This window comes from Myotis daubentonii, chromosome 4 (assembly GCF_963259705.1).
Source record: "Myotis daubentonii chromosome 4, mMyoDau2.1, whole genome shotgun sequence".
Lineage (NCBI taxonomy): Eukaryota > Metazoa > Chordata > Mammalia > Chiroptera > Vespertilionidae > Myotis > Myotis daubentonii.
The window spans coordinates 78,270,211-78,294,887 of record NC_081843.1 but is presented as its reverse complement, the minus strand read 5'-3'; the positions used below and the strand labels follow the sequence as shown (position 1 = coordinate 78,294,887).

At 38.3% G+C, this 24,677-nt stretch overlaps 1 protein-coding gene and 1 pseudogene across 6 annotated transcripts in view; both read left to right on the top strand.

Annotated features, from left to right (window-relative positions):
• The window catches only part of FCHO2 (FCH and mu domain containing endocytic adaptor 2), a 117,705-nt gene that overhangs the window by 30,280 nt on the left and 62,748 nt on the right, over positions 1–24,677 (top strand). For all 6 annotated transcript variants that reach the window (XM_059694350.1, XM_059694349.1, XM_059694353.1 and 3 more), the window contains 5 exons: positions 1,754–1,895; positions 1,988–2,140; positions 10,853–10,957; positions 16,706–16,804; positions 18,480–18,576. In XM_059694350.1, coding sequence (XP_059550333.1) covers positions 1,754–1,895; positions 1,988–2,140; positions 10,853–10,957; positions 16,706–16,804; positions 18,480–18,576 — 596 coding nt within the window. The remainder of the gene's footprint in view (positions 1–1,753; positions 1,896–1,987; positions 2,141–10,852; positions 10,958–16,705; positions 16,805–18,479; positions 18,577–24,677) is intronic.
• LOC132232507 (Golgi SNAP receptor complex member 1-like) lies at positions 2,416–4,133 on the top strand (annotated as a pseudogene).

Below are 24,677 nucleotides of genomic sequence, written 5' to 3'. Positions count from 1 at the left end.
ACAACCTGGGCATGTGCCCTTGACTAGAATCGAACCCTGGACCCTTTAGTCCACAGGTCGACCCTCTATCCATTTAGCCAAATTGGCTAGGGCCAATCCTAACTACTTTAATAAGCTTCTTTAAACTTCTTTACTATTGCTTAAAATGAACATTGTTAGTTAGCTTTCCTACTGGGTAGGAAATGTAGTAATTGGCACAGAGTACATACTAGGATAAGTAATTTCTTTCTCTGTTCTCTTTTTTTTTTTTTTAAATATATTTTATTGATTTTTTACAGAGAGGAAGGGAGAGAGATAGAGAGTCAGAAACATCGATGAGAGAGAAACATCGATCAGCCGCCTCCTGCGCATCCCCCACGGGGGATGTGCCTGCAACCCAGGTACATGCCCCTGACCGGAATCGAACCTGGGACCTTTCAGTCTGCAGGCCGACGCTCTATCCACTGAGCCAAACCGGTTTAGGCTCTCTGTTCTCTTGACTTAGTGATCAGTGCTGCTATTTGCTTTGTTTTTTTTATTAGAAATTTTGTCATAAAACAAAGCAGATACTGTTGAAAATATCGTAGGGAGTACCTGAGGAAATTATAGGGTAAAATTATTCTTAGATCATTCTCTATTGACCAAATTTAACATTGGCATTCTAAGTACTATCTAAGCTATTATAACATAGTAAGTAATTCTTGGAAGTACTTGAACCTGCTGAAAATATTAAACTATCAATATTGAGAAAAGCTGGTAGGAAAGTATGTCATGCATCCTGGACTATGTAGTAAAAAGGGAACTCTCTTAGTGTTTATTGAAGTACACAGATATAATGACCCTCAAAAGGTTTTAGATAATAGTTGTTTTATTTAAATATATTTTATTGATTTTTTTACAGCGGGAAGGGAGAGGGATAGTTAGAAACATCGATGAGAGAGAAACATTGATCAGCTGCCTCCTGCACACTCCACCCTGGGGATGTGCCCGCAACCAAGGTACATGCCCTTGACCAGAATCGAACTTGGGACCCTTCAGTCCACAGGCCGATGCTCTATCCACTGAGCCAAACCGGTTAGGGCTTAGATAATAGTTTTAAAATAATCTTCTATATATAAAAAAGCCTAATATGCAAAATGTCTCCTCGGGAGTTCAACCGGGAGACTGGGATTCAATCACTCGCTATGACGTGCGCAGACCACCAGGGGGCGGCGCGGAATGAAGGAAGGCCCTAGCAGCCTCTAGGGACCCTACCCGTGCACAAATTTTGTGCATTGGGCCTCTAGTTCTTATATAATTATTAATGATGACACTAAAAATTCATGTGCAAGTTTTAACTTTTCCATGTTTAAACTCAAAGGAACTTTTATTTCTGATGAAGTATTTAAAATTTTTTTTGAATCCTCACCTGGAGTTTTTTGTTTTTTTTTTTAAGAGAAAGTAGAGGGGAAGAAGGAAGGGGGGGAGGGAGAGAGAAACATTGATTTGAGAGAGACACATCTATTGATTGCCTCCTGCATGTGTCCTTTACCCGGGCTGGGGATGGAGCCTGCAACCGAGGAACATGCCCTTGACTGGAAATCGAACCTGAGACCCTTCAGTCTACAGGCCGACACCCTAACCACTGAGCAGCCAGCCAAGGCAGTCGTTTAATTTTTCATCTTTTACCTAATTAAAATTGCTGAATATAACATTATTAATTCCATTGGTTCTATTTTGGAGCCTTAATTTTTTTTTCTTTTAGTTAATTATTCCCATATTTTCTTTCCCTTAGAACATTTGCACCAGTATGGGATGTGTTCAAAACATCTACAGAGAAATTAGCTAATTGTCACTTGGATCTTGTTAGAAAACTACAAGAATTAATAAAGGAAGTTCAGAAGTATGGAGAAGAACAAGTAAAATCTCATAAAAAGGTATCAGTTTTTTCTCGATAAAGAATTAATTGGTCAGATATTGAGTGCTTTACAGCTTGATCATTTTTGACGAATCATTTCATACCAAATAGACTAAAGAAGAAGTTGCAGGAACTCTGGAAGCTGTTCAAACCATTCAGAGCATAACTCAGGCCCTCCAGAAATCCAAGGAAAATTACAATGCCAAGTGTGTAGAACAAGAACGTTTGAAAAAGGAAGGAGCTACACAAAGAGAAATAGAAAAGGTAATTATAATAAAAATAAATCCTCTGTGGTTTCAAAGTACTGTCATATACAAGAATGCATTTAATATTCAAGAATGATCTCAGATTTAAGATGAAGACACTGTACCTCTGAGTATTAGTGATATACAATGAAACAGTAGACTTACAAAATATGTTGTGCATGGTAAATAGATTAGCAAATACATAAAAAGGAATGATTTCTTTTTGTCTGTAACACTTTACAGGATATATTTATAAAATAATTGATGAGATACTGCTTGGTATAAGATTTAACAATGAGGTAAAACTTTTTGAAGCAAGAAAGGCATAGATACTTGAAGATAAGCTTTAAATACAGGTTGTGGTCAATTTATTGCTGACTTTGAGTACATTTATGTAGTATTGTGGTAAACCACAACCCTTTCCCCACTCATGTTTTAATTGAAAGTAGTTTTTTTTCCCCTCCTTTCAAAACAGTTTAACCATTCATTTGTTTGATGTGGTATAGTTTCTATTAGGAATGAGCCATAGGGGGCGATAAATTTAAAAGCTTTGTAAAGTTTTGAAATATCCGTAAAAATTTTAACCATATTACAATTATAATAATTACAGAAGTGTGCATACTTGGGCAGAAGCTAGAAGAGAATATTGAAAAATCAAAAGAGTTGATAGAATTTGGGTTAATATATTTCCTTTAATGTTGTGCAATAAATAAAAATTGTGAGAGGGAGAAAGATGAGGCATAGTAAGTTCACAGTTTTAAAGTACCCTTAATTTCAGACAGCAATTATGAATAAAATGTAAAACCAAATAACAGGGTCCAAAAAGAATACTACCTCTGTGAACCAAAAATGGAACAGAAACCTGAGGTGGCATGTAGAGACTTATTATGCATGCTTGTCGGACTCAAAGTCCTAAAATAAGTTGGGCAGTGGATTTTGGCTTTTTTGTGGTAAAGGGGGACTAAATGTTCCATATTTAAGATAATCACAAGGACCAGCAATTACTGGGAAGATCTCAGGAAACAGGCTCAACAGCTGGAAAATGAACTTGACCTGAAACTGGTTACAAGTTACAGTCACAGCAGTGTCCAAGATGGAAGACACGTGGGTATAGCTCTGACACAACACCCTTTTTAAATGGATCAAGCCAAGACAATGTTTGAAACAATGGCAATTGAGATTAAATAGCTTTTTGGCAAGGCTTACAGGAATAAAAGATAAAATGGTAGAATATACCAACAGTGTGGCTGTCCCCTCTTTGAATGCAGCACTGATGCGTGCATTACAGCGACATAGTTATTGCAGGATTATACATATGAATTCCATAAAACCAAAGCAAACTTTATGGTAGTATGGGAAATGGAGAATCTCATGGGATTAGTACAAAAGGATATTGAGTCATATAAAAGTGGGTCTGGAGTAAACAGAAAAACAACTATTTTTAAAATTTATGTATATATACAAACACACACACACACATATATTTTTCCTTTTTATCGAATTTATTGGTGCTGACACTGGTTAACAAACTATGCAGGTTCCAGGTGCATAGTTCCACAACACATCATCTGTACACTGTATTGTGTGTTTACCACCCCAGGTCAAGCCTCTTTTCATCATCATTTATCCCTTCTGTACCCTCCTCCACCTCTCACCATCCTTCTTACCCTTGGCAGTCACCACACTGTTGTCCATGTTCATGAGTTTTTTTCTCTCTTTTTTGATCAATCTCTCCACCCCCTGCCACCAAACCCCTGGAACACCTGTCTCCTCCCCCACCCGCCCTCACTCTAGTTGTTAGCCTGCTCTCTATGAGTCTATCTCTATTCTAGTTTGCTTCTTGGTTCATTAGATTCCACATGAGTGAAATTATATGGTACTTGTCTTTCTCTGATTGGCTTATTTCACTTAACATAATGCTCTCTAGATCTATCCATGCTGTTGCAAAGGGTAAGATTTCCTTCTTTTTTATGGCTGAGTAGTCTGTTTTATAAATTCATGACTGCTTTTTTTTTTTAAAAATTGATTTCAGAGACAGGAAAGGAGAGGGAGATGGAAACATCAATGATGAAAAAGAATCATCAGTCAGCTGCCTCCTGCATCCCCCTGGGGATTGAGCCCATAACCCAGGCATGTGCCCTGACGGGGAATCAAACCATGACCTCTTGGTTCATGGATCATCCCTCAATCACTGAGCCACACTGGCTGGGCATGACTGCTTTTTTATCCACTCATTTACTGATGGATACTTGGCCTGCTTCCAAATCTTGGCTATCTATAATAATAAAAGCGAAATATGCTAATTAGACTGGATGTCCTTCCAGACGACCTGCCGGACAAAGCTGGGGCTGTGAGGGAAGCCTGGGTCCCAGGTGCCAGAGGGAAGCTGGTGCCGGCTGGTGGGGGAAGGAAGGCCTACTCTTGTATGAATTTCATGCATCAGGCCTCTAGTTATAAATAACACTGCAGTGAACATAGGGGTGCATGTAGTCTTTCAAATTAGTATTTCAGGTTTCTTCAGATAAATCCCAGAAGTGGAATTGCTGGGTCATAAAGCAATTCCATTTTTAATATTTTGAGGTAACTCCATACTGCTTTACACAGTGGCTGCACCAATCTGCATTCCCAACAGTGCATGAGGGCTCCCTTTTCTCTACATTCTCCCCAACACTTGTTGGTTGATTTATTGATGATAGCCATTCTGACAGGTGTGAGGCTACATCTCATTGTGGTTTTAATTGTCATTTATCTGATGATGAGGGATGTTGAGAATCTTTTCATATGTCTATTGGCCATCTGTATGTCCTTATTGGAGAAAGGCCTGAATAGTTCTTGATATTAACCCTTTATCAGAGATATTATTGGTGACTATGTTATCCCACTCAGTGGGTTGTCTTTTCATTTTGTTGGTTTCCTTTGCTGTGCAAAAACTTTTTAGTTTGGTGTAGTTCCTTTTGTTTATTTTCCCCCCCTTTGTTTCCCTTACCCAAGGAGGTCAGAAAAAAATATTGCTATGAGAAATGTCTGAGATTTTACTGCCTACGTTTTCTTCTAGGATTTTTATGGTTTTGAGTGTGACATTTAAGTCTTTATTTCATGTCGAGTCTATTCTTGTATCTGGTATAAGAAGGTAGTCAAGTTTATTTTTTTGCATGTATCTGTCCAATTTTCCCAACACCATTTATTGAATACACTATCTTTAGCCCATTGTATGTTTTTGCCTCCTTTGTCAAATATTAATTGACTAATGGCATGGGTTTATTTCTGGGCTCTCTGTTCTTTTCCATTGATCTATATGTCTGTTTTTATGCCATTACCATGATGTTTTGATTACTAGAGCCTTGTAGTATACTGGTAGTTTGATATCAGGCGGCGTGAGTCCTACAACTTTGTTCTTCTTTATAAAGCTTGTTGTGGCTATTTGGGGTCCTTTGTGGTTCCACATCAATTTTTGGAATATTCTAGTTTTGTGAAATATACCATAAACAACTATTTTTGAAAGAACATGATTACTTTCAAAACTAAGGTTATCTAATAGAAGAGACAATAAGCATTGCTATGGCAACAAAAGAAAATATGACTTTACAGAGTAGAATGTTGTAGTAGATTCAGAGCAAAATGAACACTTTGACCAGTCATTTTTCTGCTGTGAACAGCCCGGTCCAGCGAATCAACCTTTTGAAGTGGTGAGACTCGCTCATCCTGGGTGGTGTTATTGGTGTCTATATTTTCCTATTACTGCTGTATGCTTTATACTGATAGGACATCTCCAGGGACTTTAGCGACAGTCACTTTCAGGCTGTGATCTGGAATAAGGAAAAGTAGGAAAGAGTAATTGACTGTCCTGATAATTAGCCTGACCATTAGGATTAATTCAAGACTAATAGTGATGAACTCTGACATGGTCAGGTTGAACTGAAGCCACAGTTTTTCTGTGCTGTTTTTTCTAACATACACTGTGTTCTGTTTTTAGTTTTGATCAAAGAAAGATCAGAAAAAAAAGATAATCACAAGAGCTCCACTCATTGTATCAAACTATAGGTAGGGAAGAAAAAAGGCTCTTGGGCTGCTAACTAGGGCTAAAGCTTTATTGGAAGTAGGGGTTTGGGGCATACAGTTCTGACTGTGGTTCAGTCAAGCCAAGTAATCAATTCATGACTACTTTGGCCATATCCCCAGTATTCTTCTGGGGAAGTAATGAAAAATGACTTTTATAAGACTGATAGTAAACTGGGGCTTTGCTGATAGTAAACTTGAAAACTGCTGGATGGGAATGGGTGAGCATAAGGATAGAACATAACACAATTCTAGGAGGTACCATTTACATTGTATTCTATGGAGTTGTCCAGCAGGACTGTTGGAGAGAGAAGAGGCAGGAAAAAACAAGAAACCTCCCATTTGAAATGAGTAAACAACCAAATTTTAGAGCACATCTAAGAAATCTAATACTAAGACAGACACCAATAAATTTAACAATTGGAATAAGAATGCACTCCAGATGATATTTAAATTTATAAAACAGATGAGCAAAAACATTTGTGTGTCGAGATTCAAAGAGGTAAGTCAGTATAAACTTACTAGAGGCCCAGTGCACAAATTTGTGCATGGGTGGGGTCTGGCCGGCCCACCCTGATAGGGGCATTGGGCTGGTTGACCGCTGCAGTGTGAGTCATAGCGACCGGTCGTTCCAGTCATTCCACCGTTCTGGTTGCTGGGCTTTTTTTATATATATAGATGTTAAAGAAGATTAAAAAACTAAAAGAAGCATAATGAAATAAGATCTTCTAGATAGGAAAGTAGCTAACTATAAAACTTGGAACTGAAAAAATGTGCTATTGAAATTAAAAAAAAAAAGGAATAGAGAAGATAAACTGGATTTGATATAGGCAAAGAGAATTTGGACGATATTACTGCGGGAATCCACCCAGCATAATACAGAGAAATAAAGATTACTAACATTCATCTAATATGGAATTCAAAAGGAAAAAATGGAGAGAATGGTGGGCAGGGAGTGTTTGAATATAACAGCTGAGAATTTTTCAGAATTGGAAGAAATTCAAGAGGTCTCAGATTTAAGTACATTTTTGGTATTAAGCATGTTAAATAAAGTTAAATTTAGACCTAGACACCAGAGAAAAAGGTTATTAAAAGCTACCAGATATTTTTTCCCCCTCACATCTCTGAAATCAGAATGCATTTTCAGTCAATGGTATCATATAATCACTGTTGTTAATGTGGCATTTGTGGTGTAGTTTCATTGCCCATGAGAACTTAGTTGTTATGCCAGGCGGCATGATTGGGCAACTGCATTACTTTGATGCCTCAGTTAACACATCATTTTAAGACCAGTTGAGGAAGGAATAATTCTGATTGTTGTGTGAAAACCTTTTGTTGAGACGTTTTGGTAAGATCAAGAAAATGTAAGCTCCAGTGTTTAAAAGAAAGTCTGGAGATATAGTGGAACACTTTTGCTCTTGATGATATAGAGGATAATATGTGGGGAAAAACAGATATCAGTGATCCCTGAATTGGAAAATAATTGAGTCAGAACCTGAATATGAAGATTTAGGAGTATCTCAAATGATTCATTTTCCTTTCCTTATTCTGTCGTATAGGAGTGGTATAGAGTAAAAACTTACCTCAAAGTAAGTCTAAAATAGCTCTTTGAATAAGTATAAAATAAAATTTTAAGTTATAAGAAAGCATTATTTCATGGTTTCATTGACAGAATTTTTTTATTTTAGTGGTACACAATTAATGGTGTGCTTTACTGTTAATGGTATATTAGATTTAGTAGTAGCCAAATATGTACATTAAGTGTATGTACTAAAATAAGTATGATAATACATCATCTAAATCAACAAAGAGAAGAGGATATTAAAATTTATCAATAAGAAGAGAGAAAGGAAATAGAAAGCAAAGTAAAGAAAATTCAAAATAAGTTGTTAGAAATAACTTTAAATATATAAGTCAGGGGTCCTCAAACTACGGCCTGGGGGCCACATGCGGCCCGCCGAAAACATTTATCCGGCCCGCCGGGTGTTTTTGCCGCCGCTGCCTGTCCTGCTTAGCAGCCGACTCGTCCCGGGCCCGCAGTACGCATGTGTGGAATGTCGGAGGGACAGTGAACTGGCCCCCCGTTTAAAAAGTTTGAGGACCTCTGCTATAAGTAACCATATACATATAAATAAATTAGATTTCTTTAATTATAAATAGGTTGTCAGGTTGGGGAAAAAATCTTATGTAAGACAACTATAATGTTCAGCAGGAGGAGAATGTTTCATATAATGAGATTATTCAGCAGTTTAAATAAATGGGTAAAATAAGTAAAAGGGTAAACTGATAAATAGGGGAATACTCTAGCAAAAGAAAAAATACTAGAGGGGGAGGAATAGACAGAATCTTGAAGTTAGGTTCATGGGAGTTATTACCCTTTATTTGTGTGTGTGCTAAAATTTCTATTACAAAAGTAAAAAAAGCAAAAAAAAAAAAAAAAAAAAAAAAAGCTAGAATGACCTGAATGGGTACATCTGAAAAGTATAATGTTGAGGGAAGAATATGTAAATTTTGATGCCTTTGACATAGTCTTTAATGTAAGGGTTCTTTGTCAGAAAACCCTTTTTATTTATTTGCTAGAGGCCCGGTGCACAAAATTAGTGCAAGAGTAGGCCTTCCTTCCCCTAGCTGCCGGCACCAGCTTCCCTCTGACACCAGGGACCTGGGCTTCCCTCACAGCCCTGGCTTCGTCCGGAAGATAGTCTAGGACGTCTGGTCTAATAAGCATATTACACTTTTATTATAGATAAACATGGGAACAGTAAACAGTAAGCCACATGAATGGAATTACCTTTGCAGAACAAATGGAGGGAATGAGACTGGGAAAAAAATGGGGCTGCATTTGTCTGTGTAATATTTAATTTTTTCCAAAAATTTATAAAAGACTATGAGCAAGATGCAAGAAAAAGTTGACATTTCAAAAAAAATTACTTAAAAAATTGTGAGCTACATCCCAGCTGGTGTCACTCAGTGGTTGTGAGTTGACCTATGAACTAGGAGGTCGCAGGTTTGATTCCCAGTCAGTACACATACTCGGGTTTGGGCTGGATCCCCAGTAGTGGGCATGCAGGAGGCAGCCAATCAATGATTCTCATCATCGATATTTCTATCTCTCTCTTCCTCTTCCTTCCTCTCTGAAATCAATAAACATATTTTTAAAAAGTGAACTATGGGAACATTTACCTATAGTATATACTGTAACATACACATCAAACAGTGAATTGATATGGTGTTCATGTCATTAATGCAAAAGTTTCTTAGCTAAATTAGTTGAAACTTTTTGGAGAGTTAAAATACTTCTGGGCTAAATACTGATCTTGTGTGTGTGTGTGTGTGTGTGTGTGTGTGTATGTAGGGACCATTTGAAAAGTACATGGTAACTAGGGATTACACTTAAAGAAATGATTGAGCCTTGATATAAACCAGAAAAGGTTTAATATAAGGTAATAATTTAGATGAAATTAAGGGATTTATTTTTAGTTAACATTTTGAGCAAAGCTGTAGCATATAGTTGTGTCCAAAGGTTGTGAGTTGGTGGCTGAAATACAGCCTGTGGTTCACTTGCCTTGGTGGGGTCGACAGCTCAGAGGAAGGGTGCTTTTTTCTGATTGTTCTGCTCAGAGGTGATGTCATACTAGATGTGTAGTGGGTCTCTGATTTAGATATATTCAAATTCAAGTCTAAGTAAATTTATTTTGCCCTATAATAGATTATTATCATTATTTTAATCCTCACTAGAGGATATGTTTTCATTGATTTTTAGAGAGAGAGGAAGGGGGGGGGGAGAGAAACATCGATGTGAAAGAGACATCAGTGGGTTGTCTCCCATACGAACCCTGACTAGGAATAGAACCCGAAACCTTTTTGGGATACAGGACGATGCTTCAGCAACTGACCCACCCAGCCAGGACTATAATAAGCTTATTATTAGTATGAAGGTAGTTTAAAAAAAGTGTGCCTAGATCTTTGAATAATTTTTCCTTTGGTAAATTTGAAAACAAATACTATTATGACATAGTATGTGTCTTACCCTTACTCACAAACCTTTATTTTTATAAAACACCATTTAGAAAGCACTCATATTTGTGAAATGTGACTAAGTACTTATTTTATATGTCTATATTTGCTTCATAGGACTTTATTATAAAAATTATAGGCACTTAAGCGGAAACATTTTTGGTAGTATATCAGTAAATTTATTTACAATGTTCTAATGAATAAAATGAATAAGATATAAGATTTATTTTATTATCAGTAGGTAATCTGTTAAAACCCATCTTTTATTTATGAGAAGAAATGTAGTTATTGCTTTTAAACCATAATTTCCTCATTTAAGAACAAATGCCCCAACTTCCCTTTTAGTAATGACTTTACAAAAGTGGTCAAGTATGTTACTACTAGGTCATTTAGTTTCTGTAATTTTATTCTAAGAATTTATGGTATTACTAAGCATATGTACTACTTAGAAAATTGTTTTTACTTAATATAGTATTGGTATTTGGTTGTTTCCTATGAGAGATGTTTCTTGCTTTAAAAAAAATAGATGTTCCCAGTACAATTACCTTCTAAAATTGCCTCATCCCTTAACATGCATTAAATTGTTATTTCATTTTAACTTATATCAAGAAAGAAGAAAGGCAATTTTGTAGTTCAAAATGTTTTTGTTTTGTTACAGGCAGCTGTTAAATCTAAGAAAGCAACAGATACCTATAAACTCTACGTGGAAAAGTATGCATTAGCAAAAGCTGATTTTGAACAGAAAATGACAGAAACAGCTCAGGTTGGTATTTTTAAGGCTTTAAATCTAAGGTAGGATATTTATGTATATTGATTAAATATAATTTTTCTGTCATATACTTTTTTAGTACTAGAAATGTTAAAATGCACATTCTCAATGTTTTAATAATGCTGTTTTAAAAATACACATTTTGTTTTGGAGATTGAGGACCAAGATGCAATAATTATAATATAATGGATTATTCAGAAGAGGCTATTTAAAGAGAATTGGGGAAAATGAGGACATTGGTAAATGATGAATCCAGGCCTTATATATAGATTTTAAAATTGACTTCTGCTTAAGAAGAAAACTGGAAATGACTTCGTGCTGAGGTGCTGAGGATATAGCAGTTAACAAAACAAAACTCTCTGCTTAAATAAAACTTCCATTTTAGCGAGAGAAGACAGGCAGTAAAAAAATGTCTGTATTCCATAAGCTTGGGGTAATTATATTTGATTTGTTGTTCTTAGAGCCTAATTAAAGGCCTAGGTTTAAGATGGGTGCCTTTTATGAATCATTCCTAAAACTTCCATCCCCACCCTCTTGTCCTCTTGCGCATCCCCCCACTGCCCCGCCCCATAGCACCTTTCATTATATGACATACCATGAATTTTATTTTGTATTAGTCAGGATAGGCTGGGTATGCTGAGGTAACAAAGAATCCCCCCCCCCCCCCCCCAAATCTCAGTGACTTACAGTAGCAAGGATTTATTTGTTGTGCTACTTGTTCTTCATGGGTCAGCTGCATCATCATCACTCTGTTACTGAGGATGGTGGAGGAACGCTCTTCTTAGAACATTATTCTTAGTCGTCATGTCTGAGGGGCTAGAAACATGGTGAAGCATGCATACCTGCATGTGTGTGTGTGTATGTATGTAAAAAATATATATATATTTTAAATTTTGTCTTCTACAAAAATGTAAGTTCTTTGAGAGCAGGTATTGACTTGCTCACTGCTATTTCCTCAGCACTTAAAACAGTTTTCAGATGATGATAGGCACTCAATAAGTGAAAGAAGGACTTAACAAAATCTGACTTTTTGGACTCTAGGGAGTCTTCTCATTGGGAGTGGTGAAGGACTCACATATCAGAAACCAAAGGCTTGCTTGTGTGTAGGCATACATCCATCTTTACTTACCCTGTTGTGGGCTCTGTGCTGGGTGTATATTGTATCTACTTAAATAAAACAAGTGTCTCCCTGCTCTGGGAGTATAGAGGAGGGAGGCAGACCTTAAATACATGCCTAAATATAAAGTTATAAATTATTACAGTGTTATAAGGGAAAAGAATAGGCTTCCATGAGATAGAATAATAAAAGTTAACCTAATCTGAAGTAGGGAGTTAGGAAAGGCATTTTTTGGGGAAGAGACATTTAAAACTGAGATGAAGAATAAGTAAGAGATTCATTGTAGGGCCAGAGTGTTCCAGGCATTGGAAACCATATAGCTATGAAGACCCAGAGATGTAAAAGGGCTGTCACATTATATAAAGTGTAAAATGCTTGCTAAAACTGAGTAAGGAGAGATGATGGTGAGGCATGAGGTTAGGGAGAACATAGGCAAAGACCAGGCTTAAGTAAGGGTTTGGTTTTCTTCTAAGAGTAATTTGAAGACATTGGAGGGTAGTATGCAAGTATGTGACATGGTCTGGTCTGAATTTTAAAAGATAATTCTTGCAGTTTTGTGAAGAATAGATTATAGTGAGGACAAAGGAGAATCAACTCTCCCTCTCCCTTCCTCTCTGAAAGCATCAAAAATATTTTAAAAAATAAAATTCTGTTGTTCTACATTCCTGCCCATGAGACAAAAAATCATTGGGGGAAAAAAAAAAGTCCAGTTTAGAAGGCAGTTAATAGTGAGATGAGAAGGATGAGGGCCAATGTGGTGGCCTTGGAGAACGTGAGAAGTGAATGCATTTGGAGATGGCAGGAGTGGGGTGGATGGAAGAATTCTAGAGAGATCAAGATCTCTTCTGAGTGTTGGCTTGTAAGTCTGTATGGGAAAGACTAGATGAAGAACTGTTGTTAGTTTGAGGAGTCAGAGGGGACCAGATGTTCAGTTTTGAACAGCCTACCTAAGTGGAGACAACAAACGGGCAGTTTTGGAGGACCTAAGTAAGCTGGATTCCAAAAGCTCTGAAAACAAAAAGCGTTTTTCTAGAACTCATTTTGCAGCAAAACTTGACTTAAACTGATGTGAGGCTGTTTCTATACTCTATTTATATTACTTAGATGAAATGTACGTGTTTTCTTTTAGAAATACTAATGTTTTTGATAAACAGATGCCACTGCAGATTCTGCTGGTAGTATTATGAAATATATGGTAATAGCATCATATTATCTTTATTTAAAAAATCCAAACTATTGAATTCCCAAACACCTGGTCCCAGAGGTTTTGAATAAAGGATTGTGAGCCTATATAAAATAGGGGCTTGTCAGCACACAAAGCCATAATGACATCACCCTTGTCAGAGTGTGGGAGAAGAAAGGGCCACCCACACTCTGAGAGATTCATCATTGACAATTTGATAGAGGAAGAGATGCTGAAACCCAAGTAGAAGAAGCCAGAGAAGGAAGAAAACTGGGAAGTATGATATCATGGCAGTTGGGAAATGATAATATTTCAAGGAGGGTTTATAGTTAGTTGTGTTAAGTTAAGGCTCTAATTCTAGTGAGATAAAAAGTTTTAATTTCTAAAGCAACTAAGATCATTGTAGACTTCAGCAAGTGCCCTTTTGTCTTCTAAATCAGAACACTCATTTATAAGGCAATTATTGTTGATTTTGTATTAAAATGACTAGTTCCTATCAGTGAAAATATTTTGCCTTTCAATTATTTGTTTAAAAAAAACAGGAATTAGAATTTGCTAGAATCAGGGTTTTTTGTTTATAGTACTTTATAAAAGTATTTTCTTGCCGAAACCGGTTTGGCTCAGTGGATAGAGCGTCGGCCTGCGGACTGAAAGGTCCCAGGTTCGATTCCGGTCAAGGGCATGTACCTGGGTTGCGGGCACATCCCCAGTAGGAGATGTGCAGGAGGCAGCTGATCGATGTTGCTCTCTCATCGATGTTTCTAACTATCTCTCTCCCTTCCTCTCTGTAAAAAAATCAATAAAATATATTAAAAAAACAAAACCAAAAAAAGTGACTTCTCTTTGTGTTTATGCTTTTTACCACTGTCAGTTAATGACACTTGAAAAACTTGAAACAATATGGAGATTTTGTTCACTTTTTACAGTTTGATGACTAGTTCAAGGAGACTGAGATTTGTTTAAGCAGCACCCCCAGAATAAGGTTTTAGAATTAGAGTGCTTCTCTGTAGATATCTGTAGTATAACAGTATGTACAAACAGTGAATTTGAAAGGAGAAAAAAATCTCATTTGTTCAAGAAAGTTCATTTATTTATATTCAAATACTTGAGAGTATATTTCCATTGCTGAATTGCTCTGAGTTTAGCAGTCACTAATTTTGAGGATATTTAGCAGTATCTACCCACCAAGAAAACGCAGCACAGTTTCAGAATTGCATTTGAATCATGTGTTGAGTTTGTGGTTTCATGCTCAAGATTTTTCTAAATAAGGATCTGCCTTATTCACTGTAGCTGTTTCAAAAGAGACTGAAAAGGTAGTACAATTTTCTTGGAATTAGGGGTCATCATATGCAGTTTTGACCAAGCTTTCCTGGATTTTGGTCTACCTATCTATGAGACAATCTCTGGTTCATTTAAGTTACAGAAATTTGAGGGTGACTTTTATAATATGAACATAAAGTAGAATCATGCTCCTGCTGAATATTCCTCAGTTCTTAAGACTAATTCAGGATCTTGCACAGTTGGTATTCTCATTGACTTGTTCAAAATTAGTCAAAATAAGCACTCTAACTCTGTTATTTCTCATGAATAAAACTGATTGAAGTGTTTGGATTATTGTTGTATTATTGCCCAAACTGTAATTGCACTTTTTTTTTAAGTTCAGAAGCTTAACACAAATATGGACATGATCATTTGGCTTATTGATTTTTGATCATGGAATTCAGTGTTGAAGAAAACTAGATATTAAATATGGGGTGATGGAATTTAATTTGATAAACTAACCAGAGGAAAAAACTGAAGCATTTAGACCTATTTCTTAAAACTGATTTAATTTAGGAGGGGAGGGGGTCAGGAAGGGTAATCAATCAGGCTTGTGCATGGAAATGACAAATGTATTTTCTAGTGTGTTTATTATTTTTTTAAATTTATCTTTATTGTTGAAAGTATTACAGATGCTTCTCTTTTTGTTGTTGTTGTTTCCCATTGACCCCATCCACTCCACTCCCAAGCCTGATTCACCATACTATTGCTGTGTCCATGGGCTATGCATATCTTACTAATAAAAGCCTAGGTGATCCTCATGCCCTCACGCTGTCACAAGATGGCTGGGTGCACAGTGGAGGCGGGGCCCAGCGGCCACTCCGCACAGCTTCCGCCGGGGTTCTGCGGGGTTCTCTAGTATGCATATAAGTTCCCCAGTTAATCTCCCCCTCCCCCCCTTCCCTCTGAAATTTTGTTCATCAGATTATTTTGTTCATTAGATTTCACATATGAATGCGATCATGTGATTTCTCTGACTGGCTTATTTTGCTTAGTGCATAATACTTAACAAATGTATTTTGTTTGAAAATGGCTAGTTCAGCATTTCCCAAATCCTGTTTTGAGGAAGATTGTTCTGTGAGATATTAATAGATATTTAGAGATGAAGAAAGACAAACAGGGTGGTTTGGTCAAAAAATTTTGGAAAACACTGGGTTAGGCAAAATAAAACAAATTTTGGTATGCAATAATTTTCAGTCTTTTTAATATTTATTATGAAGCCAAGTCTAGCAGTAGTTTTCTTATTGGGGAATAAATACAAGAATAACCCGGGAATTTCTTCCAAACAGCATTCTCACCTCTTCCCACCCCCACCCCCAGGTAGTAGTGGAGGATCTGTGTGTTTTGTCGTTTGAAAACATTCCCCTGGTGATCTGATGTATCCCCACCTTCAGTTGAGAACTGCTAAGAAAGAGTTTATAGACTTCCCAAATTTATTTGACCACAGAATATCTTTTGAAGACTACATATTAACATTTTTGAGGATTAGAAAGACATTTTGAGAGCCTGTGGGCTAGATTGTAAAGTGTTTAGAAGTAAACTACAGTTTTTCAGTTTTTCAAACACTTCTCCCTTGGTTTTTATGACAGACACCCATATCTTCTGGGTCTTCTTATTTTCTGACCATGATAATAGGTTTTAATTTGTGTTATGTTCAAACTGAAAAAGTTCATGTTTACCTGAGAAATGGTACAACAAAAAGGTAACTTTTCTCTGCTATATTTTAGTATGTTTACTAAACCCATTTGTCTAGACAGGGGTGGGCAAACTTTTTGACTCGAGGGCCACAATGGGTTCTTAAACTGGACCGGAGGGCCGGAACAAAAGCATGGATGGAGTGTTTGTGTGAACTAATATAAATTCAAAGTAAACATCATTACATAAAAGGGTACGGTCTTTTTTCCCCCAATAGTTTTATTCATTTCAAACGGGCCGGATCCGGCCCGCGGGCCGTAGTTTGCCCACAGCTGGTCTAGAAGCATTGCTAAATATTACATAATGAATAACTTGCTAAATTTGGTTAGCTGTATAGAGATAACTTCTAAAAGATCTTTTGATTTTAGTATTTATGTGTATGTGTGTATACATATTTTATATGTTACTTTTTATATTTGTTACTCAGAAATTTCAAGACATTGAAGAAACTCATCTCATTCACATAAAGGAAATTATAGGATCCTTGTCAAATGCTGTAAAGGAAATTCATTTGCAAATAGGCCAGGTAGGTTTTTACTTCATGAACTGATTCATGAACATTTTAAGTTCATTTATGACTCTTTAAAAATTCCAAACTCATAACATGATACTGAATTATTTCAGATAAAAAATATGTATTTACAGCCCTAGCCAGTTTGGCTCAGTGGATAGAGCATCAGCCTGTGGACTGAAGGGTCCCAGGTTCAATTCTGGTCAAGGCCACATACCCAGGTTGAGGGCTCAATCCCCCGTGGGAGGCATGCAGAAGGCAGCCTATCAATGATTCTCTCTCATCATTGATATTTCTGTCTCTCTCTCCTCCCTTCCTCTCTGAAATCAATAAAAATATATTTAAAAAATATGTGTTTACATGTATTAACTGTAAAATAAACTGGATTTTTGATTGGTCATCAGGGATGATAATTCAAATTAATTTTTAAAGTTAACTATGTTCAGTTCTCTTTATGTTAAAATTCTGAAGTTACCAATTTTTTAATATATCTTTTTTGAAGTTTTACTGTTTTAAAATTTAGAACAGCAGCTGTAAGTTATAGAACTTGTACTTAGAAATTTTCCAAAAATGTAAAGGCAGTTTAATGATCACAATTTGGGATGCATTGAAATATAGTAGAGAAAGATGAAATCTGTTATTCTTTATTATTAAAGATCTAAAACTTTTAATTGCCTGTGCAATTTTTATTTATCATAAGGATTATTGCCGGGAGCCGGTCCATGCTTGCTGTTTCAGGGGACCTGGCATATATGGCATGCTTTTCTTAATATGTTTGCTCACCTTCTTGGCACTATGTGTTTTAACCAAGGTCACCTCTGAGAAAGGTTGTTTCCCCAGGTAGGGATTTTCCCCTGAAGTTAGGGAGGGAATAAAACCCCTTAACTAAGTGCCAGGCGGGTAATTAATCACTTTAACTACGAACAATCATGCTTAAGCTACATAATCTTAACTCCCTGGAATGGAGATAAGAAACGCCCTAACCTTTGGAATAGAGATTGATGGGATTGAATCAACTGGTATAAATACGGATGTAACAAGACAGAAAGAGACAGAGCTTAGAAGAGAATTCAGAAGACAGAACCTACACGGAGCCTGGAGACAGAAGAACTTCACTGGAGAGAACATGGCAAAAGATCCTGGACTGAACCTGACCACAGAAATTGGCAAGAGAACCTGACTAGAACCTGGTGACTGAACCTGGCTTGAGAACCTAGCAAGGGAACATGGCCACAGAACCTGGCTGGAGACCCGAAGCAGAACCTCTCTGGAGATCGAGACCAGAACTTGGCTGGAGATCCTGGCTAGGCTGCTGATCAACTGAACGCTGTCTCTGTGTCCTTCCTTCTTCGCCGACTCCGTCTACGCCTTTGGGGACCCCTGGACCCGCTGGGGTTGGACCCTGGCAGATTATGTTCCAAAACATTTCAAGAAACAAGAAGCTGCATTTATTTCTAAGGTTGTGCAGCCATATCTAAGGGGTTTGTGTAAACAGTGATTGGTACCCATAGTACTACTAACAGTGTAAGATAGGCAACAGAGCATGTTTAGTAAATGAAAGTTCTTAAAGGCTCTGGCTCAAAAAATGCACATTTGGTGTAATGAATTTTAATTGCTTTGTGGAAGTTTTGTCTGACAGTAAGAATATGTATAGAAAAAGAAAGAATTTACCTTTATCTCATTTTAATAGGTCCATGAAGAATTTATAAATAATATGGCTAACACTACAGTTGAAAGCTTGATACAAAAATTTGCTGAGTCAAAAGGCACTGGGAAGGAAAGACCTGGTAAGATGATAAACTCTGCAAGGAAATGTATTCATGTTTCCCATCCAGCAACTAATGTGTTTGCCTTTAAATTGCAAAACTGCAAAATGGAGCTTGGGAGATACCTGAAAATTTATGTCAAATCTTAGGTATCATTTACTTTGTGTCTGATGATATGTTGAAAATTAAGATTTTTGTTTTAACCTTTAGTGGTTAACAATTTAGTATTACTTAAAATGGTTATTATAACCTTTACTAAGTTAATATGTTGCAGTTTATATATTTTTAAAATAAATTAGCAACAGAAGGCCATTTTTAAAACAGAGTAGAGTGCTAACAAGTATTCCCGGCAATTGTGTACCAGTAGACACTGAGGATACAGCAGTGAACAAATGAATACAGGAATCCTGGTTCCTGTTTTATGAACAGATGTTTATAGGTATCCTGAATCTTACTTTTAATAAGCATGTTATGATATATCAAATATAATAAGCTCAGTCCCTTCTGTTTATCATAGTCTTCCACATTTCTTCAATCTGTTAGTTACTCTACAATATTGGTTTCACAGGTAAAAATAATTCAGTCCAGTAAAGAAAGTATGGTTTGGAATTCAGGAAAATAGACAAGTTATTTTTAGAGAAGTACAGGAACCATTTTTCCTCAGTGCAGTCCACAGAACTAAGGCTTGAAACCAAAATCTTCTTTACTTTATTCTTCCCACATTTCATCAAGTTTCAAGTCATGTTAATTCAATTGTTAGATTTTCCCTTCAGCCCTTCTTTCCATGCTCTCTCTACCTACCTGATTAATTGCAGCAGCAGGTTTCTAAATACTAGCACAGCAATCCACTTTACATGTTATAGCACATTCATGTTTTGACTCTACAATTTTGAACTCGTAATTGTGCTACTCATAAATCTTTAACTTTGTATTATAGACAGAGTGAAACTTAGATTCTGGACTTGGATTCGAAGCCTTTCAGGATTAGGCCTTGACCAGTCTTCAGTCTTATTTTCCATTATTCCTTTTATAGCCACCCTTCAGTGTAGTCAGCCTGAACTGTTTGCTGTTTCCTATATAAGTCCCTGCTTTTCTCTTGGTATCTTAGTTGCCCTATGTCCTTATTCTAGAAAATGTTATATCCCTCTCCTTTTCTACCCCATGTCTTCCCATTTATTTGCCTAAAGAAAAAATTCTTAAAGAGTCAGGTCACATGTTACTTCCACCATCAAAAGTGCCAGAGAACTTTAACAGCACTTTTTTTTGGCATTGTTGCCATTACCTTAAATTTTAATAATTGTGTGCCCTAGCTGTTTGGCTCAGTGGGTTAGAGCGTTGGCCTGCGCACCGAAGGGTTTAGGATTTGATTCTGATCAAGAGTATATTATTATATCTTGGTTGCAGGCTCGATCCCCGGCCCTGGTCAGGGCTTGTGCAGGAGGCAACCAATCGATGTGTCTCTCTCACATCGATGTTGCGCTTTCCCCCTCCCCGCTTCTCTTTCCCTCTCTCCCTCTCTCTCCTCTTCCCTTCCATTCTCTCTCAAAAAAATCAGTGGAAAAAAATATCCTCGGGTGAGAATTAACAAAAAAATTTTATAATTGTGTGCTTGTGAAGAAAAGTTATATATTTGATTCATCTGTTTATCATCTTTATGTGTAAACAGTACATTTTTTTAATGAATTAGTGACAAAATGGATAAGGTTAGCATATTACGGAGGCTGGAATGAATGGATTTGCTGTTTGAAAAGTTTTGGTGAACAAATAGTAAATTATAGTTAAAGTTTAGTGAGCACTTAATTCTGCTAAGTTAGCCAGGTACTGTTCTAACCACTTTGCAGGCAAACTGATCTTCAACAACTCTTTGAGGGTAGGTTGAGAGAAATGTTGAGAGGTTAAATGATTTACCTAAACTAGTACATGTCAGAGCTGGGATTAAATGCCAGGATTCTAGTTAGTTTACATATATAGAGAGAATAGGATATTGAGATACATAATTATTAAACAACGAGAAACCCTAAAATTCCTTAAAAAGAGATTAAATTATAAGTGAAGACCAATTAAGAGAGTAAAAACAATTGGGGAACAAGTAGAATTTTATATAGAGCATTTCCAAGTGTTCATAGAATAAAAGCAAAGATGTATCAGCTGGTTAAAAATGCCTTAGAAATCTAAACAAGATTGGTAGATTTTATCATTATCATTATCAGTATCTTGTTTGCTACATTATAGTGTAGTTTTCCAAAATGTAGGAAACCAAGCAAAGGTGTACAAGGGATCACCATGTATTTTTTTTTAAAATAGCTGTATGTGAATCTACAATTACCTCAATAAAAATTTCAGTTTTCTTATTTGTGGTACAGCAGAGTATTTAGCCCTGTAGTTTGTGGTCCACTCTTTACTAGCATTGAGATCTTTAAGCCTTAATGCCCTCATCTGTAAAGGGAGGATAATAATAGTACTTAACCTCATGGGGTCGTGAAGTTTACATGAGATAATGTTACATTTTTTGAGTACTTAATAGATGTTATTTTCAAAAAATTAATACATTCCTAATTAATAGGTAGTTAATAATGGATATTATTTCTTTATAAATTTAAATTTACTGGCCTTAGGATATACTAAGATGTAGAAAATTTCTGAAGCTAAATGGTGAGAGGGAGTCCAAGAATGGTGATGACATGGGCTTGTCTAGAATCACTAGACCCAGAATTAGGTGACTGTTTCAGGATGACTGTTGACATTGTGACTGACTTTCAAAAAGCTGGTCCTAGTACTAACCTTAAAAAAAGGAGGGAGAGTGTGGGATTTATTGGAAAGATAAATATCACTTCTCTAGTTGACTTGCTATGGGTGACTAGTTTTAGCTCTTACACATGCATTTGTTCAGTTTGTGAACACATGAACAAATGAGCCTTGGAACCCATAACGATGAAAATTTTGAGTTTCTCAGAAAAATAGAAATCAGTTTTACATGTGGTTGTATGGAATTCATAGACTTAAAGGATTTTGCTTTGTAAGATATATTCTAACCTTCAATTTGTATACTATTGATTGCTGTTAACATTTTTTTTTTCCTCCTGTTTTGTAAGTGCCCCCTCTGGTGGATGAAGTCCTTTTAAAATTAGTTTTAGTCCTATGGATTACACATTTTAAAAAGAGGCCCAGTTCTTTAAACATTTTGTAAGCCACCCTAGCTGGTTTTGTTCAGTGGTTAGAGTGTCAGCCCGTGGACTGAAGGTTCCCGGATTGGATTCCGGTCAGGGGCACACCTCGGTTGCATGCTCGATCCCTGGCCCCTGTCAGCGTGTGTACAGGAGGCAACCAATCTAGGTGTCTTCCTCATAGTGATGTTTCTCTCTGTCTCTACCTCTCCCTTCCATTCTCTCTAAAAGAGAAATCAATGGAAAAAACATCCTTGGGTGAGGATTAACAACAACAACAATGAGAAAGCTTTGTAAATCAAAAAGTTATTTATCTTGTGGTGGGTGAGGATTAACAACAACAACAATGAGAAAGCTTTGTTAATCAAAAAGTTATTTATCTTGTGGTGTAAAATGACTTTTTTAAAAAATATATTATTTTATTGATTTTTTGCAGAGAGGAAGGGAGAGGGATAGAGAGTTCGAAACATCAATCAGCTGCCTCCTGCACACCCCCCACTGGGGATGTGCCCACAACCAAGGTACATGCCCTTGACCGGAATCAAACCTGGGACCCTTGAGTCCGCAGGCTGACGCTCTATCCACTGAGCCAAACTGGTTAGGGCTAAAATGACTTTTTTTTTAGTCAGTTACCTGTTGGAAGATATAACCCCTAACTTTGTCTCCAGTTATTCTGTGTCAAACACTGAGAGCATTGACATTTTTTCCCTATTCGTTGAGACTATTTTATACTAATTATATGCAGTGACATTTTTGTCATTACTTTTTAAATTGATTGCTGGGGGCCAGCCCCAGCGGTCCAGGGGTTCCCAAAGGTGTGGACAGAGTCGGCGAAGAATGTTTTACACGGAGACAGCGTTCAGAACTCTCTAGCTTTCCTTAGTCTCCGTGGATCTTCCCTGTGCCTGGCTGAGGCCTCAGAGAGAGATATCCCAAGGCAAGCTGAGCCTTTATTTTATAGTGAGAGGTAAACAAGGTAGTGGTTACCAAAGTTACACTGTTCTTGTGAATTTCACTTGTTTACACCATGGTTATACTTCCTGCACTTCCTCAGCCCATTAGCTTCCCAGATAAGATCTAGGGAGTGTTATAAGGTCAAGCCTAATTATGCTAAGAGGACTGTGCCTTCTAAGCTGGGAATTGTTTGTGACTTTGCCCACAGGTCAGTCCGAGGCTTAACCCTATATCGGCTCCCTACATCTCACCCTTATTTTTTAAGCTACTATAATGAGAGTTTTTAAGCTACCAAAATGACAGTAAAACTTAAGCATCAAGAACAAAACTCTGGCTATTAAAACAACTAGGGGCCCGGTGCACGAAATTCGTGCACTGGGGGGTGGTGGGGGGGGGAGTGTCCCTCAGCCCAGCCTGCCGCCTCTCACATACTGGGAGCCCTCAGGCGTTGACCCCCATCACCCTCCAATCGTAGGATCGGCCCCTTGCCCAGGCCCGACGCCTCTGACAGAGGTGTCAGGCCTGGGCAGGGGACCCTCATTCCCCCCCATCACTGGTTCTGCCCCCAGCCCAGGCCTGATGCCTCTGGCCCAGGCATCAGGCCTGGGCAGGGGACCCCCAGACCCCTCCGATTGCTGGCTCTGCCCCTTACCCAGGCCTGATGCCTCAGCCAGAGGCGTAGACCCCCATCACCCTCTGATCACCTGATCGGCCCCTTGCCCAGGCCTGATGCCTCAGCCAGAGGCGTAGACCCCCATCACCCTCTGATCACCTGATCGGCCCCTTGCCCAGGCCTGACGCCTCCGCCAGAGGTGTCAGGCTTGGACAGGGGACCCCCATCTCCCCCCGATCACTGGCTCTGGCCCCCGCCCAGGCCTGAGGCCTCTGGCCCAGGAATCATGCCTGGGCAGGGGACCCCCATCTCCCTCTGATCGCTTGCTCCACCCCCCGCCCAAGCCTGACGCCTCTGACCCAGGCTTCAGGCCTGGGCAAGGGGACCATCATATCCCCCCAATCCCCGGCTCCGCCCCCCACCCAGGCCTGATGCCTCGGCCAGAGGAGTTGACCCTCATCACCCTCCGATCACCAATCACCGGATCGGCCCCTTGACCAGGCCTGAGGCCTCCGGCAGAGGTGTCAGGCCTGGGCAGGGGACCCCCAGCTCCCCGCGGTTGCAGGCTCCGCCCCTGCCCAGGCCTAACGCCTCTGGCTGAGGCATCCGGCTCGGGCAGCGGGGACCCGCAGCTGCAGCGGCCCCGCGATCGTGGGCTCCGCTTTAGGCCCAGACAAGGGACCCGTAGCTCCCGGGACTGCCAGCTTCAACCGTGTCCAGCTCCCATTGCTGGCTCCACCCCTACTTCCTGCTATCACTGTGCATAATAACAAGGACAGAGTTTTAGTTCTTTTTGCATTATGTAAAAGAAGCTAACTCAAGCCAATTTGAACTTAAAAGGAAATTGATTGGAAACAAACGAAGGTATCCCAAGGATCCAAAATCAGGAATGGAACCAGGCTGCAGAAAGAAACCCATACCTGTAGGCATACTAGGTATCATTTTTCCTTTATTTACTAGTAACCTCTGCAGAATGGCTTTCTTTGCCTTCTCAGGCACCTCCCAATAATTTTTAGGTTCTTTTATTTTTTGTTCATTGCAGCCACAGCTCAGAATTAATCCAGGTTTTTGATCATTTCCAAATTTCTGGGAGAAAGAATCTGGTTCAGGAAATCTTGAGTCAGGTGATCTTTCTAGTCCAGTCAGTTCTGACTAGGTCATTCAGTATATGCATGGCTTCTGCAGCACCTGTGGAGAAGGGGGAAGTAACTAGAGAAAAGTGAGTGAGTATAATTGCCCAAGGTTTTATCAGGATCACAGAGGGTGAAAACATGACTCAGTTTGGGGGTATGAAGGCATTGCCAGATTTTGGATACAGGAGGAGATTATATTTCAACTAGAGACCCGGTGCACAAAAATTTGTGCACTCGGGGGGGGGGAGGGTGTGCCCC